This window comes from Salvelinus sp. IW2-2015, unplaced genomic scaffold (assembly GCF_002910315.2).
Source record: "Salvelinus sp. IW2-2015 unplaced genomic scaffold, ASM291031v2 Un_scaffold1757, whole genome shotgun sequence".
Classification (NCBI taxonomy): Eukaryota; Metazoa; Chordata; class Actinopteri; order Salmoniformes; family Salmonidae; genus Salvelinus; species Salvelinus sp. IW2-2015.
The window spans coordinates 18,778-38,099 of NW_019943138.1; the positions used below are offsets into that span (position 1 = coordinate 18,778).

Genomic DNA, 19,322 nt, shown 5'->3' on the forward strand with positions numbered 1-19,322 from the left:
GCCACGGAGGCCGGGGCGCAGTCACTGGGAGAGAGAGAGAGGGCATTTTTATTTTACCTTTATTTTAACCAGGTAGGCTAGTTGAGAACAAGTTCTCATTTACAACTGCGACCTGGCCAAGATAAAGCATAGCAATTCGACACAAACAGTTACACACAGTAGAAAGAAGAATAAGTCTATATACAGTGAGTGCAAATGAGGTAAGATTAGGGAGTTAAGGCAGTAAATAAGCCATGGTGGCGAAGTAATTACAATATAGCAATTAAACACTGGAATGGTAGATGTGCAAAAAATGAATGTGCAAGTAGAGATACTGGGGTGCAAAGGAGCAAGATAAATAAATACAGTATGGGGATGAGGTAGTTGGATGGGCTGTTTACAGATGGGCTATGTACAGGTGCAGTGATCTGTGAGCTGCTCTGACAGCTGGTGCTTAAAGCTAGTGAAGAAGATATGAGTCTCCAGCTTCAGTGATTTTTGCAGTTCGTTCCAGTCAACATTTGCATGGTTATTATACAGTCACTGTTAGGGAGAGAGATTTTACAGTAGCCCTGAAGCGCAAAAATATATAAATAAAAAATTTGACTAAGTTGTTCAAATTGTTATTTTGTCTAATTAGTCACTTGTTATGCAGCTGGTCAGACTATGTAATGGTGGCTGCAACCATTCATTCACCGATTCCATCCATTGATGTGATTTGACAGTTCTTTGACAGCCTAAAGCACTGCTGCTTCTGAATACCTGAGCAGGTGAGCAGGTGAGGGAGGGGCAGAGCCTTTCTAAATGTTGTCTGCCTTCTCTCTGGCTCTAATTTGGCTGTGGTTCTGCTCAGACAAAAGCTTTGGTCATGCTCTGCCTAGAATATGTTGTTTCCATCATCACTAGTCTTTTAATTAGGCCTATTCCGTTGTAATATTTAGCCTACCACACCCACAGTAGCCTATATTCCACTTTCTACCATTAGGATATGTAGTTTCTATTTTGAAGGACTTCAAATTGTATTAACGGATGTTTTTAGGTAGACAATATATAGGCTATACTGTAAAATCTATTTRAGTTTTTCTGTGAATACAAACACCATAATATAAATCTTTAATTAAGTTAAAATATCAGAAATAAATTGTTTAATAATAAAGGCCAGTATCATCATCATCTTTTCATAAATTAAAGGGACTAAATCATGTTGAACTGCAGCTGTGAAATGATTTGTGCATTAAGAGTAGGAAATGCGCTATACAAACTAATTATTATTATTACAAAGACAGAAAAACACACATGTAAAAGTTTAATTCCATAAAGTAATATTAGTGGGAATATAGCCATAATATAAACAAGATAAAGGAGAATGGGAATATATTTGAAAAGCCTCAAATTAAAAAAATATATTGATATGAAGCTGCWCCCATGTGTGGATTCGTGTGTGTCCGTTGTGCTGTTATTCTGTGTTTGATTAGAGAAAGAAAACAACTAGGCTGCCAGTACGGTGCAATAAACCTTAGTGAACTATACTGGACAAAAATATAAAAACGCAACATGTTAAAGTGTTGGTTTCATGAGCGGAAATAAAATATCCCATACGTACAAAGAGCTTATTTCTCTAAAATGTTTTGTGCACAAATTTGTTTATATCCCTGTTAGTGAGGATTTCTCCTTTGCCGAGATAATCCACCTGACAGGTGTGGCATATCAAGAAGTTGATTAAACAGCATGATCATTACACAGGTGCACCTTGTTCTGGGGACAATGAAAGGTCACAAATGTTCTGTTTTGTCACARAACACAATGCCACAAGTGTTTAGGGAGCGTGCAATTGGCATGCTGACTGGAGGAATGTCCYCCTGAGCTGTTGCCAGAGAATTTAATGTTAATTTTTCTACCATAAGCCGCCTCCAACGTTGTTTTAGAGAATTTGGCAGTACGTCCAACCCGGCCTCACAACAGAAGACCACAAATAACCACGCCAGCCCAGGACCTCTACATCCAGCGTCTTCACCCGTGGGATCGTCTGAGACCAGCCACCCAGAGAGCGGATGAAATTGAGGATTATTTCTGTCTGTAAAAAAAAACATTTTGTGGGGGAAAACTAATTCTGATTGGCTGTGCCTGGCTCTCCAGTGGGTGGGCCTATGCCCTCCCAGACCCACCCATGGCTGTGCCCCTGCCCAGTTATGTCAAATCCATAGATTAGGGCCCAATTGACTGATTTCCTTATATGAACTGTAACTCAGTAAAKAAATTGAAATTGCTGCATGTTGCGTGTATATTTACATTAGATGTATACAAAATAACATATAGGAGCAACAACTGCAACGCGTTTTAACTAGTAATTAACATTCAAATGGCATCTGAAACTTTTCTTAAAAGATTGCAACCCCTCTGTCCTCACGAAAAGTTTGTTTTTGGGCTCCATCTACGTTCATTGCTGTAGATACCTACCGACTGGTGTGTAAAGACAAGCTAGAGGCAATAGTCAAATGTCAGGAAGAACTTTACCCGCTCTGAGAAACAAGCCCTTAATCTCCAGAATGACATATCTATAGTTATCATCCCAGCGGTCAAAGGAGGCGCAGTTACTGTACACGACTACACTATCTATCAGACTGAAGTACTCAGGAAACTAACTGATTGATCAGACATTCAATAAGAGACTCGCTACAATCCCAACAAAACAGTTTTTGGCTGTAATCCAATTGACGGTCACCAAGGGCGACGGTCAKCAAGGGCATGCACAATGGTGATATCACCAAAAGAGAACACACATTGCTGATATATCAAAAAACAGCTCCCCACACCGGTAACCCGCTATCCTTAAAATACGGTTTAATTATCTAAATCCCCGAATGGACAGGGCGACTTTTCTTTGCGATATCAGACCAGGTTTGGCAAAAGGCATTAAGATCTCTGCTCGGTTTCAAATGCAAATGCCCTGATTGATAAATATGTAACGTTATCGTAACACCAAAAACAGAATCAGACATTTGTTAAACGACTCCACACAACAATTATTGTCCAAATAATCTGCGCGCATCTCAGAAATSTTTTTGCCCAGTGGGTGGCTTTTCACTATAGTTTGAAGTGTTTAAAATAGCCTAATCAGTCCGCGTTAGCCTGCGCATAATGATCACGTGGTAATAGTTTATTATTATTGTTGTTGTTATGGTAACTGTTACACGAGGCTATAAAACTACKACAGCAAGCTGATCCCCGCAATGGGAGGATTTATTTTCCAACCCGTCCGCCAAATCCAACCGTTACCCACGGTTCACCCTTATCAAATTAATAGTTTGTCATCGGTGCTATTGAAAATCAGATATCTTCCTTGTGTTTCACTAAACCATTAGCCAACACTTCAATGATTAAACGAAGTGTCATCATGAAAGTTCTCTCTCTCTACATGTTTTCCCCCTGTTATCGTAGGACTGTAGGCTGTAACAAGTTAAACCATTAAATTGAAGGCCTATCACCGACCTCTTTTTGTAGGTGATTCTGGTAGSCTAATAAAAAGGTCTGTTGTTCACTTTCAACAAAAAAAACAAGCCTATTATCTCTGAAGTTCATTAATTTATTGGTGAGTGATATTTTAACTGTAAGCTTAGGCTACTTCTGCGCATGAGATAGACTAGTCCTATCGGTAAGTGACATTTAAACAATTCCCTTATGATTTCACATTACCTCCCTACACGTTACCGCGCGTCCATACCGCTAGAGGACGCTTTCACTAAAGTAAATGGAATTAAAATTGCCAAAATTATATAGCCTAATGATCATACTCCTGTCTATACAGAAATACAAATCTTTCCAATTAAGCTACTAAAGAATGATTTGGCCACAGGATCAAATCAAATTGTATTGGTCACATACAAATGTTATTGCGGGTGTGGCGAAAGGATCTTTTAAAAAAGAATAAGTTGTGGATTGTTTTATTAAATCGCATTGCCTTCAGCCGGAAGGAAAGGAAAGGCAACGCGTGCTGCAAATACCAAATATGATTGTTGAGTTGCAGCTGTCAGAGAAAAGTCGAGGCCCAGCCAGGCATATCACATTAGTGCAAAATACAAATCGCGGGAAAAACATAGTTTGGAAACGAAATGGCTATTGCTGTAAATATAAGACAATGAAAAAAACTCTAATTCGTCTTTTAGTTATCAAAATGCTTAACTTAATTAAGCAAACAACAGTATAGCCTATTTTATTGGCACCAGCGGAACAATGTCGCCATATCCATGGTGAGTGCGCACTGCGGATATTCACACTTTATCAATGTTTGGTCATTGTCACAAGTTTTTTTTAAATGTATTTATATATATTTTTTTTTTTTACCATTTCCTCATCCAGTTTAGATGGACGTAATAATTCAATTTGTGTCCGTCTCCCCTTCTTGTACGCCTAGTATATGGACAATGTCGTAATTTGTCGTATTAAAAAAAGATTCTGCCAAATGTCTCCAGTCATATAAAGTGTAGTAGAATTGAATGAAATGTTTATAAAAAAAGGCCACATTTCCCCCGTGCATAGAAAGCAGATATGTGATAAAGGCTTGTCTATTGCCTAGGCCTCCTCTCCTCGCGCTCAGCCACGCATTGAACGGTCTTTTTTTAGCGAACAGTGATTGAGTTATATTATTAGCCTAAATTATGACTATCCAATCTACTCATCACGAATAGTAGTCTATCTTCCATAAGTCTGCAAATGTGATAATGCTTTATCATATAGGTGCATTTTTATGGTGGAAATTAACGTCTCCAAACTTGATAATTATATTGAATGAATTATATTGAATGAAAACCGTTGGTTTTACTTCGTCGCGCACATTTCATTTCTCCATTTAATTCACAATCAAGAACAGCTGTGTTTCGCCCTCCGGCAGTGGTGACGTGTTGGCATATGACTATGAAGCCTTGTGACACTGTCCTACTGAACTCTGTCCGGTCCTTTTTCTTTTATTTAATCAGCTAGGTCAGTTGAGAACAAGTTCTCATTTACAACTGCGACCTGGCCAAGATAAAGCAAAGCAGTGCGACAAAAACAACAACACAGAGTTACACGTGGAATAAACAAACATACAGCCAATAACACAATAGGAAAAATCTGTAAACAGTGTGTGCAAATGAAGTAAGGTCTTACTTAAATGTATTTTAATTTTTTTTGAAAAAGCATCCACGCATGGGAGCAGATTCATATCGAAATATTTTTCAATTTGAAGCTTTTAAAATATATTCCATTCTCCTTTATCTTGTTTATATTATGGCTATATTCCCACTAATATTACAGTTTACATGTATCTTCATAATAATAATAATAATAATTAGTTTGTATAGCGCATTTCCCACTCAATGCGCAAATCATTTCACAGATGCAGTTCGACATGATTTAGTCCCTTTTATTTATGAAAATAAGATGATGATACTGGCCTTTATTATTAAACGATTTATTTCTGATATTTTAACTTAATTAAAGATTTATATTATGGTGTTTCTATTCACAGAAAAACTAAAATACATTTTACAGTATAGCCTATATATTGTCTACCTAAAAACATCCATTAATASAATTTGAAGTCCTTCAAAATAGAAACTACATATCCTAATGGTAGAAAGTGGAATATAGGCTACTGTGGGTGTGGTAGGCTAAATATTACAACGGAATAGGCCTAATTTAAAAGACTAGTGATGATGGAAACAACATATTCTAGGCAGAGCATGACCAAAGCTTTTGTCTGAGCAGAACCACAGCCAAATTAGAGCCAGAGAGAAGGCAGACAACATTTAGAAAGGCTCTGCCCCTCCCTCACCTGCTCACCTGCTCAGGTATTCAGAAGCAGCAGTGCTTTAGGCTGTCAAAGAACTGTCAATCACATCAATGGATGCAATCGGTGAATGAATGGTTGCAGCCACCATTACATAGTCTGACCAGCTGCATAACTAATGACTAATTAGACAAAATAACAATTAAGTATCTCTCAAATTCGATACTAAGTCATTGAAACGAGAATTTATTTATTATTTTAGCCTTGGGCTTAAGGGCTTCCGTAAGTTCTATACAGTCACTTGGGGGGGGGAGAGGGGGCATCCCGGCAAACCGGGTAGATTCCCAGATAATTAACTGAGATTCACATTACATTACATTAAAATGRTTGTAACGTGCACAAGTACAGTGAGATGCCTTTCTTGCTAACTCTAAACCCAACAACGCAGTAGTCAATGTAGTACTAAAAGAAACATGAGAACAAAAACACACGAGAAAGTAAGAGGGTCAGTTCCAATACCATATTTACAGGGATACTGGAGTGATGGAGGTAGATATGTATTTATAGGGATAAGGTACCTAGGCGTCAAGATATATGATAAACAGAGTAGCAGCAGCGTAAATGATGATTGTATGTATGTATGCGAGTGTGTGTGTGTGTGTGTGTGTGTATGTAAAGTCCTCCTCTCACGTTTTCCCCTTTGCTTGTGGACTTCTGTGCACAACACACACAGCTGTCTGACCAGGCAAAAAAAAAAAAACTCTCCGAGTAGGAATTCTGTGAGTAGGATGGACCCCCTCTGAGGAGCCTCCACTGGTATAATCTAGAGCCAAGCTTGTTGACTTTAAATCCAAGGGTATCCTGCTATTGGACACACTTATTGAATTATGCAACAGAACGTGACGACAACAGTAATTAGTGAGTCACGTTCTTGGATTGTTGCAGCCCTGATCCACCCATTTATGTTAATCTATTAAAATATGCAAATATACCCATTGTATTTATGCAAATMAAGCACACTTTTCTTGATTTTAACACAATATTTTTTTAAATGCCTGATATCATTAGAAAATGTCTATATGAGTGCATTCTAAGAAAACAAAATTATAAATTTTACAATAAATTGAAAACCTGAATCCCAACGCTTTAATTCCATAATTGCTATAATTCAGTCGATATCTGACGGATTATAAAAATTTAAAAAGTTTAGAGTATCTTCATCCATTGTTCAACTTCATTTATTAGAATTGTTTTGAATCTAACCTGGGTCAGGGACTGAAGGTGTTACATACTGTAGCATAATCTCTACCTCACCTGAAGTGTTTCCCGGTGAGGGAGTGCAGCTCCTCTGCCACGGCGCAGTAGATGGATGTCTGGGCCCCTTCCCGAGGGCTCTTCAGGAACAAGGAGAACAGAGAGAACAGCAGAGACATGATGGTGGAGTGGCGGACCAGCTCAGAGCGCACCAACCCCGGGTGGACAGAGTTTACAGTCACACCGGAACCTGGGAGGGAGGAGGAAGTGTTACCACGGGGACAGTGTTTCTTCAAGATCCTCTTCTGTGTGAGAACGTTTTAGATGACCGTATGTTGCTAAGCAACTTCATAACTGTCATTTTGCCTTTATGATCATGTATTTTGTGTATGTGTTTTCTGACTGAAAACTCTTRACTAACCCTTGGTTTCTCTTCTGTGTTTTCTCACTGAAACTCTTCACTAACCCTTGGTTTCTGTGATTTCTGATCCATTATCCAACAAATGTGGCAGGTTGCCATTCTCTCTCCCCCTCCCCCAGCCTACCTTTGAGTCTGCGGGCCAGCTCCCTAGCGAACAGAAGGTTGGCCAACTTGCTCTGGCAGTACGCTAGGCCGCTGTTGTAGCTGCCCTGGCTGAGGAGGTCATGGAAGCGGATCCAGCCAACGTTATGAGCCAGGGAAGAAACCACGACGATACGGGCCGGAGCGCTGCGCTTCAGCAGACCAATCAGGAGGTACGTCAACAGGAAGTGACCTATCAGGAGTAAACAACAACGCAATCAGTTGCCTTGTCAGAAAGTGGGGGAGTGGAAATCTTTACCAAGGGTCACCTTCAGTGCTCGGTTGTCTCCCACCTGACCAAGTCCGAAAGCAATGGGACTCCCTACATTTTTCTCAGATTATTACCAATCCCACAAAGTATGACTCCAAACACCCAGAAAAGGCTACTGTCCTCAATGTTATCCCCACCAAAAAAATCCTTATAGGTATTAACTGCCCATGTCCCCTAATGTTGATGATGTGGTTGTTACTGACAAGAAGCACATGGCTGAGCTCTTTAATCACCACTTCATTAAGTCAGGATTCCTATTTGACTCAGCCATGCCTCCTTGCCTGTCCAACATTTCCTCATCTCCCACCCCTTCTAATGCGACTAGTCCCGATGCTTCTCCCTCTTTTTCCCCTGCCCCACTGAGTCCGAGGTGCTAAAGGAGCTCCTTAAACTTGACCCCGAAAAAACCATCTGGGTCAGATGGTTCAGACCCTTTTTTCTTCAAGGTTGCTGTCCCTATCATCACCAAGCCTATCTCTGACCTTTTTAACCTGTCTCTCCTCTCTGGGGAGGTTCCTATTGCTTATAAGGCAGCCACGGTTAGTCCTTTACTGGCTTTCTTGAGGTCTATAGTATTCTCTCTGGAATGCAGTCTGGTTTCCGCTCAGGTTATGGATGTGTCACTGCAACCTTGAAGGTCCTCAGTGATGTKACCATRGCCCTTGATTCTAAGCAATGTTGTGCTGCTATTTTTATTGACTTGGCCAAAGCTTTTGATACGGTAGACCATTCCATTCTTGTGGGCCGGCTAAGGAGTATTGGTGTRRRWYYGGGMRSMTMGSCRMGMTTMSRWAKRWKCRRRRRRKAAYYYMMYSASCKKRMSCRMMRKKCKAYGGMYMWKCCCKAYGSRRSYWRCRWYGSCCKAKSSRRRTRRRKAWTTWKKWRKAKKAKKWWYSRRKYGSSYWWYGYAYGMRRRRRKWRCKKTTWWWWMSKYATGATACWGTCTTATACTCAGCTGGCCCCTCCCCGGATMTTGTGTTAAARGCTCWACAACAAAGRTTTCTTAGTGTCCAACAAGCTTTCTCTGCCRTTAACCTTGTTCTGAACACCTCCAAAACAAAGGTCATGTGGTTTGGTAAGAAGAATGCCRCTCTRCCCACAGGTGTGATTACTACCTCTGAGGGTTTYGAYSTTGAYGTAGTCACCTCATACAAGTACTTGGGAGTATGGCTAGACGGTACACTGTCCTTCTCTCAGCACATATCAAAGCTGCAGGCTAAAGTTAAATCTAGACTTSGTTTCCTCTATCGWAATCGCTCCTCTTTKACCCKAGCTGCCAAACTAACCCTGATTCAGATGACCATCCTACKCYTGCTAGATTACGGAGACGTAATTTYTAGATTGGCAGGTAAGGGTGCTCTCGAGCGGGCTAGATGTTCTTTACTATTTCTCCCGTAGGAGTCCTTGATTTCGGATCCCACCCATGACATCAGCGTCTCTGTCTCACCCAGGTGGTTGACCCCCAGCTGCATCTCGAAGCCGTCTTTGGTCTTCACGTAAGGACACATCATGACCCCAGCATTGTTGATCAGGATGTGGAGGTGGTTGACCTCTACAAGGGGTCAGAGTCAATATTATACTTTTTTTTTTACAGACGAGTAAACACATAATGAGAGCTTATTAATTATGAATAACTAATAAATACTGTAATAATGAGTGTTTGTTAATAACTAATAACACTAATAAATACTGTAATAATGAGTGCTTGTTAATAACTAATAAACTAATAAATACTGTAATATTGATGTGTTTGTTAATAACTATAAATACTGGTAATATGAGGGTGTTTTGTTAATAACTAATAAATACTGTAATAATGAGTGCTTGTTAATAACTAAATAAATACTGTAATAATGAGTGTTTGTTAATAACTAATACACCATATTAAATACTGTTATAATGAGTGCTTGTTAATGAACTAATAAATCTGTAATAATGAGTGATTGTTAATTAACTAATAAATACTGTAATAATGAGTGTCTTGTTAATAACTAATAACACTAATAAATACTGTAATAATGAGTGCTTGTTAATAACTAATAACTAATAAATACTGTAATATTGATGTGTTTTGTAATAACTAATAAATACTGTAATAATGAGTGTTTGTTATAACTAATAAATGTAATAATGAGTGCTTGTTAATAACTAATAAATACTGTAATAATGAGTGTTTGTTAATAACTAATAACCATATTAAATACTGTTATAATGAGTGCTTGTTAATAACTAATAATACTGTAATAATGAGTGATTGTTAATAACTAATAAATACTGTAATATGAGTGCTATGTAATAACTAAGTAATGCTGTCATAAATAGTGAATAACATGAGTCACATGGCCTGCGCCCCAAATGCCACCTTATTTAGACCTCTATGGGCCCTGGTCAAAAGTAGCACACTACATAGGGAATAGGGTTATATAGGGCCCTGGTCAAAAGTAGCGCACTACATAGGAAAAGGGTTCTATAGGCCCTGGTCAAAAGTAGGCACTATATAGGGAATAGGGTTCTATAGGGCCCTGGTCAAAAGTAGCGCACTACATAGGGAATAGGGTTCTATAGGGCCCTGGTCAAAAGTAGTGCGCCACATAGGGAGCTATTTGAGAAGCATCGTTGAAGTAGTAGGTTGACCTCGGAGAAGCGTTGTACGAAGACCCGTATGGAGCTGGTATCAGCCAGGTCTAGCTCTCGAACCTCTACGTTCGCCTTGCAATAGAATAGTCGTATCGATGCTGCAGCCTCCTCACCCTTCTCCACATCTCTGCACGCCATGATCACCCTGGCACCTGGAAATAGACAATAAATCAATAAATCAGCATCGATGACACAGTTCCTTTAAAAAAAACACCTCTCCTCTTCCTTTACTTCTTCTTATCGTTATTGTTGAGGTCAGAAGGACAGGAGGTAAGGAAAGGAGGTAAGGACAGGAGGTAAGGACAGGAATGAGGCCACACTATGAATTACTATTAGGATGAAGACCAGGTGTGCGTACCAAATGGACTATATGCATTACTTTGACCAAGGTCACAGAGTAGTGCATAAATAAGGAAATGGTCCCAGAGTAGTGCACAAATAAGGAAAGGGTCCAGAGTAGTGCACTAATAGGAAAAGGTCCAGAGTAGTGCACTAAATAAGGAAAGGGTCCCAGAGTAGTGCACTAAATAAGGAAAAGGTCCCAGAGTAGTGCATAAATAAGGAAAAGGGTCCCAGAGTAGTGCACTAAATAAGGAAAAGGTCCCAGAGTAGTGCACTAAATAAGGAAAGGTCCCAGAGTAGTGCACTAAATAAGGAAAAGGTCCCAGAGTAGTGCATTAAATAAGGAAAGGGTCCCAGAGTAGTGCACTAAATAAGGAAAAGGTCCCAGAGTAGTGCACTAAATAAGGAAAAGGGTCCCAGAGTAGTGCACTAAATAAGGAAAAGGGCCAGAGTAGTGCACTTAAGGAAAAGGTCCCAGAGTAGTGCACTAAATAAGGAAAAAGGTCCGAGTAGTGCACTAAATAAGGAAAAGGTCCCAGAGTAGTGCACTAAATAAGGAAAAGGTCCCGAGTAGTGCACTAAATAAGGAAAAGTCCCAGAGTAGTGCACTAAATAAGGAAAAGGTCCCAGAATAGTGCACTAAATAAGGAAAAGGTCCCAGAGTAGTGCACTAAATAAGGAAAAGGTCCCAGAGTAGTGCACTATAAGGAAAGGTCCCAGAGTAGTGCACTAATAAGGAAAAGGTCCCAGAATAGTGCACTAAATAAGGAAAAGGTCCCAGAGTAGTGCACTAAATAAGGAAAAGGTCCAGAGTAGTGCCTAAATAAGGAAAGGTCCAGAGTAGTGCACTAAATAAGGAAAATGGTCCAGAGTAGTGCACTAAATAAGGAAAAGTCCAGAGTAGTGCACTAAATAAGGAAAAGGCCAGATAGTGCACTAAATAAGAAAGATTCATTTTGAGCCTGTTTCTTTCTTAATCTCCACCGGTTGACAATATCTTTGTGATGATGAATGTAAGGGGCAAGGAAAGGAGACAAGGAATAGACTCCACACCATGTATGACTATCAGGATATGGCCTTGTATGTGTCAGTTAGTCACCTCTGATCGCCAGGTCCAAGGCAGTCTCCTTGCCAATACCAGTGTTGGCTCCAGTAATCAGGACTGTCTCCCGTCCAACCGGGCCACAGACATACATGTTCCACCTGCAGAGTATTTCCTGGACAGACAGGAAATATACCGGTGTCATTATCTCAAATCTACTATTAGTTCTTGTTATGGTAAGGTTGGCACTGGCACATTGTGAAATATCCACACAGGCTGCGTTACAAAATGGCTCTACTGTTGACCAGGGATCATAGAGCTCTACTGTTGACCAGGGACCATTGGAGCTCTACTGTTGACCAGGGCTCTGTTGACCAGGGACCATGGAGCTCTACTGTTGACCAGGGATCATAGAGCTCTACTGTTGACCTGGGATCATAGAGCTCTACTGTTGACCTGGGATCATAGAGCTCTACTGTTTGACTGGGATCATAGAGCTCTACTGTTGACCATGGGATCATAGAGCTCTATTGTTGACCAGGGATCATAGAGCTCTACTGTTGACCAGGGATCATAATGAGCTTCTACTGTTGACCAGGGTCATAGAGCTCTACTGTTGTACAGGGCTCTAGCTGTTGATCAGGGAATCATGGAGCTTACTGTTGACCAGGGATCATAGAGCTCTACTGTTGACCAGGGCATCATAGAGCTCTACTGTTGACCAGCGGGTCATAGAGCCTCTACTGTTGACCAGGGATCATAGAGCTCTACTGTTGACCAGGGCTCTACTCGTTGACCAGATACATAGAGCTCTACTGTTGACCAGGGTCATAGGGCTCTTACTGTTGACCAGGGATCATAGGGCTCTACTGTTGACCAGGGCTCTACTGTGACCAGGGCCATAGAGCTACTGTTGACCAGGGATCATAGCTCTACTGTTGACCAGGGATACATAGGGCTCTACTGTTGAGACCAGGGAGCAATAGAGCTCTACTGTCGACCAGGGATCATAGAGCTCTACTGTTGACCAGGGATCATAGAGCTCTACTGTGACCAGCGGGCCATAGAGCTCTACTGTGACCGGAGGGATCATAGAGCTCTACTGTTGACCAGGGATCATAGGGCTCTACTCGTGACGCACGCGGAATCATAGGGCTCTACTGTCGACCAGGGATCATAGAGCTCTTACTTGTTGACCAGGCGAGCTCTACTGTCGACCGGGATCATAGAGCTTCTACTTGTCGACCAGGGATCATAGAGCTCTACTGTGACGCCGGGTATCATAGAGCCTTCGTACTGTCCGACTCCAGGGATCATAGGGTTCACTGTTGACAGGGGGCATAGGCTCTACTGTGACCAGGGATCATAGGAGCTCACTGTTGACGCAGGGATCTAGAGCTCTACTGTTGACCAGGGATCATAGAGCTCTACTGTGACCAGGGATCATAGAGCTCTACTGTGACCAGGGATCATAGAGCTCTACTCGTCGACCAAGCGGATCATAGAGCTCTACTGTGACCAGGGTTCCATGAGCTCTACTCGTGACCAGGGATGATTAGGAGCTCTACTGTGACCAGGGATCATAGGCTCTACTGTTGACCAAGGGGATCTATAGGAGCTACTACTGTTCGACCAGGGATCATAGGCTCTACTGTCTGACCAGGGATCATAGAGCTCTATCGTGTGACAGGGATCATAGAGGCTCTCACTGTCGACCAGGGATCATAGGCTCTACTGTGACCAGGGATCATAGGCTCTCTGTTGACCAGGGATCATAGAGCTCTACTGTGACAGGGATGCATTAGGCTCGTGCTGTGACCGTGGACAAGACTCCTACTGTTACTTGATCATACTAGATTATTATAGGGGGATAAAGGTTAATCTGGTTATTTTATATAACTTTTACTTGGGTAATACAATTTTTAGTGGGGAGGAATTTATTATTTATAATTTTATTTACTATTTAAGCATGAAACATATTGTTTCGCCTCAATATGCAAGGATCAATCTGGCAACAATGATCAAACATTAACTCGCCCAACAGTTACAACCACCAACGCTGGCTAGGTACTGGATTACCAATGGCTCGCGGAAAACCATAATTTACCTCCAACCACGCGCGCAACGCTTCTTATGCGTAATGCATGATATGATAGCGCTCGAGCCTACTCTTTGTGCATTATTCAGCAGTCGGGTGGCTGACAGATGACAATCATTGTTCGACTAATTAGGGCAATATGAGATGCCTATAATTCACAATTGGACATATTCAATTGACAGTGCATTTCGAGCCTTTGGTCAAACAACAACAAATGAACGTTGTACTGAAGAAGGTTTCTTCGTTATGGTGGGGGAGTGGGGAGTGGGGGGGGGGTTCTTTAGGTTTTATTATTGCAGAAAAATAAAAGATATAGGGGATGTCTTTTTTATCATCAACACTGATGTCGATTCATTTAGCGACCCAATTGCCTGTCACAATCTCTTCGTTTTTCGGTAGCCTGACAATCATTGTTCGACTAATTAGGCAATATGAGATGCCAAGCATAGTAGCGAATGATGCATCGGCTATAGCCTTTGAACATACACCGCTCATTCTTACCTAATGTGGGGTGCGAATAAAACCACGAGCAGCGCGACAACCACAAGACCTGCGACAATCAATACGAGCACCATCATGACACGAATCCGCTCTCTCTCTCTCGTAGGTCTTCTTCACTGTTGTTCCATCATGGTTCTGTGCTCCAGCGACCACACAGCTGATCTGAGATGTCATACTTTATGGTGAAGTGTAGGTGGATGGGTTGTGTCACATGCTCGTTCAATGGAACCTGGGATTGTAGTTRTRTTTCCACATTAATTATGGATTTWAAAAAAAAWAATGTTTTAAAGAAAGCAAAAACGAAAGTGAAGTTGAATCTAATAACTGCTATTTGGTTTGTAAGATACTAGTCTATATATTCACCCTCAGATGAAAACAATAATTGATCTGAAAGATGGTAAATATATCAGTTATGATTATTACAAAAACGACATTGACCACAATGCACCAGGGAAAGTTACCCGTTCAAAGCCCGTATATAAATATCTAACATATTATTTCAGTTTAACCACAATTTTTTTAACCATTATTRATATTAGAAGTATACAACATACGCTGCCGTCATACATTTTAAGTTACTTTGATTTTAAAAGCATGTACTTGACATTTAATTTGTGATAATTGGGCAGGATATTGACTTCAGGCAGGCAGTAACGCTAGACACGTGACACAAGATCACCAGAATGCGGAAAGAGTCCCGAGGATCTTGTTAAGGGGGTTTACGGTTTATCAACAAAGCGTATAAGCGGCAATTAAACGGTTTAATTTTCTAATATTTGGGCGTTTGTGTTGTCAAGGAAGAAACGGACATTTGAAAACACAAACCCTGCTGCTAAAATAAAAGCAAAATGTCATCGGAAGAGTTTGAAAAGCTGCAGGAGATCTTCAAATCCRTGTATGACGAACTGAAGTTGATGCCCGACAGATTACTGAAATGTCAAGGAGGTAAAAAACCAGTTGAATTTACATCTGTATCTGTAAATATGTATTTTGCATTCTAAATATCTCTCAAATCCACTACCATTAGCTGACCCCCCCGTTGTCTTGCTTTAGTTTTACTTCTGCTTAGCCGACCACTGCTGCTGAATGTCTAAAATATGGTTGTTATCAAATATAAATTATAAACTGGGTGGTTCGAGCCCTGAATGTTGATTAGCTGACAGCCGTGGTATATCAGACCGTATTCCACGGGTATGACAAAACGTTTATTTGTACTCTAATTACGTTGGTTAACAGTTTATAATAGCAATAAGGCACCTCTGGCGGTTTGTGATATATGGCCAATATACCACGGCTATGGGCTGTGTCGTGTTTAAGAACAACCCTTAGCCGTGGTATATTGGCCATATACCACACCCCCTCGGGCCTTATCGCTTAATTATAAGAGGAGGTTGCTAGGCCGAGCAGATGAGTGTCGTCGACAACATTGGCGTGAGCAACAATAGTGGAATCGGCGGTTCGTCTTCAAAATAAAGTCCTCCTCATTTGAAACTGATGCAAACGGATAGTAATAGTGGAGTCTTGCCACACTTGGACTAGATAATGATAAACAAGGTTGGAATGTTGTTTAGAGAAATTCAACAAAAGACAGTTTGTTAATTCGACAAACACAAAATCTGTTTAAATGGCACGTTGGATGTATAGACGTTGCATTGGGGGAATACATACACTATATATGACACAGGATGTGGACACCCGTCAAATTAGTGGATTCGGGATATTCCAGCCACACCCGTTGCTGACAGGTGGATAAAATCGAGCACACAGCCATGCGATCAGCCATGCCGTAGAATGGCCTTACTGAATAGCTTAGTGACTTTCAACTTGGCACCGTCATAGGATGACACCTTTCCAACAAGTCAGTTTCGTCCAATTTTTTGCCCTGCTTGAGCTGCCTCGGTCAACTTTAAGGGCTTTTATTGTGAAGTGGAAATGTCTAGGAGCAACAACGGCTCAGCTGCGAAGTGGTAGGCCACACAAGCTCACAGAACGGGACCGCTGAGTGCTGAAGCGCGAAGCGTGTAAAAATCGTCTGTCCTCGTTTGCAGAGCTCACTCCTGGGTTCCATACTCGGATTGTCCAAATCCTTTGGCACATATCAAATCAAAGTTTATTTGTCACGTGCGCCGAATACAACAGGTGTAGGTAGACCTTACAGTGAAATGTTTACCTACAGGRTCTAACCAATAGTGCAGAAAAGGTATTAGGTGAACAATAGGTAGGTAAAGAAATAAAAAGAACAGTAAAAAGACAGTGAAAAATTACAGTAGAGAGGCTATATACAGTAGAGAGGCTATATACAGTAGAGAGGCTATATACAGTAGAGAGGCTATATACAGTAGAGAGGCTATATACAGTAGAGAGGCTATATACAGACACCGCTTAGTCAGGCTGATTGAGGTAGTATGTAGATATGGTTAGTGATTATACAGTGAGTGACTATACTGATAGGATGAACAGAGAGTAGCAGTAGCGTAAAAGAGGGGTTGGCGGGTGGTGGGACACAATTCAGTTAGCCCATGTTAGCCAATGTGCGGAAGCTGATTGAGGTAGTATGTACATGGATGTATAGTTAAAGTGACTATGCATATATGATAAACGGAGAGTAGCAGCAGCGTAAAAGAGTGCAAATAGTCCGGGTAGTCATTTCATTACCTTTTCAAGAGTGTTATGGCTTGTGGGTAAAAACTGTTGACAAGCCTTTTTGTCCTAGACTTGGCACTCTGGTACCGCTTGCCATGCGGTAGTAGAGAGAACAGTCTATGACTGGTGGCTGGGGTCTTTGACAATTTTTAGGGCCTTTCTCTGACACCGCCTGGTATAGAGGTCCTGGATGGCAGGGAGCTCAGCCCCAGTGATGTACTGGGCCGTACACATTAGCTCTGTAGCGCCTTGCGGTTGGATGCCGAGCAGTTGTCAAACCAATAAATGATGCAGCCAATCAAGATGCTCTCAACTGTAGAACCTTCTGAGGATCGGAGGACCCATGACAAGTCTTTTCGYCCTCCTGAGGGGGACGAGGCGTTGTCGTGCTCTCTTCACGACTGTGTTGGTGTGTTTGGACCARGATAGGTCCTTATTGATGTGGTCCGTCTCCACTACGGCTCTGTCGATRTCAATGGGGGCGTGCTCAGCCCTCCTTTTTCCTGTTGTCCACAATCCGCTCCTTTGTCTTGCTGACGTTGAGGGAGAGATGGCAGGTCTCTGACCTCTCTATAGGCTTTCATTGGTGATCAGGCCTACCACCGTTGTGTCATCAGCAAACTTAATGATGGTGTTTGAGTRGTGCTTGGCCACGAAGTCATGGGTGAACAGGGAGTACAGGAAGGGACTAAGCACTCCCTGTTCACCCACGACTGCATGGCCAAACACGACTCAAACACATCATTAAGTTTGCTGACGACACAACAGTGGTAGGCCTGATCACCGACAACGATGAGACYGCCTATAGGGAGGAGGTCAGAGACCTGGCCGTGTGGTGCCAGGACAACAACCTCTCCCTTAACGTGAGCAAGACAAAGGAGCAGATCGTGGACTACAGGAAAAGTCGTGCCGAACAGGTCTGCAGTGGAGCGGGTCGAGAGTTTCAAGTTCCTTGGTGTCCACATCACCAACAAACTATCATGGTCCAAACACACCAAGAAAGTCGTGAAGACAGTCCCCCTCAGGAGACTGAAAAGATTTGGCATGAGTCCCCAGATCCTCAAAAAGTTCTACAGCTGCATCATCGAGAGCATCCTGACCGGTTGCATCACCGCCTTTTATGGCAACTGCTTGGCATCTGATCGCAAGGCACTACAGAGGGTAGTGTGTACGGCCCAGTACATCACTGGGGCCAAGCTTCCTGCCACCCAGGACCTATATAATAAGCGGTGTCAGATAGCTCATAAAGTTGTCAGAGACTCCAGTTACCCAAGCCGTAGACTGTTTTTCTCTGCTACCGCACGGCAAGCGGTACCGGAGCGCCAAGTCTAGGATCAAAAGGCTCCTTAGCAGATTTTTTAAAAACCTTTTCTCCCCAATTTCGGGGTATCCAATTGGTAGTTACAGTCTTGTCTCATCGCTGCGACTCCCGTACGGACTCGGGAGAGGGGAAGGCCGAGAGCCGTGCGTCCTCCGAAACACAACCCAACCAAGCCGCACTGCTTCTGGACACAACGCCCGCTTAACCCGGAAGCCAGCCGCACCAATGTGTCGGAGGAAACACCGGTCACCTGGCAACCGTGTCAGCGTGCACTGCTCCCGGCCCGCCACAGGAGTCGCTAGTGCGCGATGGGACAAGGCCATCCCTGCCGGCCAAACCCACCCCTGACCCGGACGGCGCTGGGCCAATTGTGCGGCGCCCCATTGGTCTCCCGATCGCGGCTGGCTGTGACAGAGCCTGGACTCGAACCCAGAATCTCTAGTGACACAGCTAACACTGTTACTTTTTATTTAAAAAATTTAACTTTAGTTTATTTGGTAAATATTTTCTTAACTCTTCTTGAACTGTACTGTTGGTTAAGGGCTTGTAAGTAAGCATTTCACGGTAAAGTCTACACTTTATGTGACAAATATAGTTTGATTTTGAAGGAAACAAAACACAAAGTGGATTTAAATTCTTTAAGGAAAACAGCCCTGTTGTTGGAAACAAAACATTATGTTTTAATCCACAGTCAGTTATGTTCCAAGGCGTAGCAAAGATTTAATTTTATTTTTATCATGGGAAAAACATTGCGATACTAATATCGATCCAGCCCTACTACAATTGTGTCATGATGCCACTATTTTTATCCGTTTGCATCAGTCTCAATAGGGGACTTTTATTTTGAAGGGGAACCGCTGTTTGCGTCAGTTTCAACGGGGGACTTTAATTTTGAAACGGCCGAC

General features: G+C 42.0%; 2 protein-coding genes across 2 annotated transcripts in view; one reads left to right on the top strand and one right to left on the bottom strand.

Moving 5' to 3' along the window:
- The window catches only part of LOC112071886 (retinol dehydrogenase 12-like), a 16,256-nt gene extending 1,609 nt beyond the window's left edge, over positions 1–14,647 (bottom strand). Inside the window, 7 exon segments of the mRNA XM_024139317.2 lie at positions 7,061–7,250; positions 7,546–7,755; positions 9,281–9,383; positions 10,468–10,622; positions 11,912–11,977; positions 11,980–12,029; positions 14,454–14,647. Of these exon segments, the coding sequence (XP_023995085.1) occupies positions 7,061–7,250; positions 7,546–7,755; positions 9,281–9,383; positions 10,468–10,622; positions 11,912–11,977; positions 11,980–12,029; positions 14,454–14,530 (851 nt within the window). The 5' untranslated portion in view covers positions 14,531–14,647.
- Positions 14,648–15,113: 466 nt separating this feature from the next.
- Positions 15,114–19,322, top strand: part of vti1b (vesicle transport through interaction with t-SNAREs 1B) — a 12,436-nt gene continuing 8,227 nt past the window's right edge. Inside the window, 2 exon segments of the mRNA XM_070439554.1 lie at positions 15,114–15,430; positions 16,394–16,420. Of these exon segments, the coding sequence (XP_070295655.1) occupies positions 15,302–15,430; positions 16,394–16,420 (156 nt within the window). The 5' untranslated portion in view covers positions 15,114–15,301.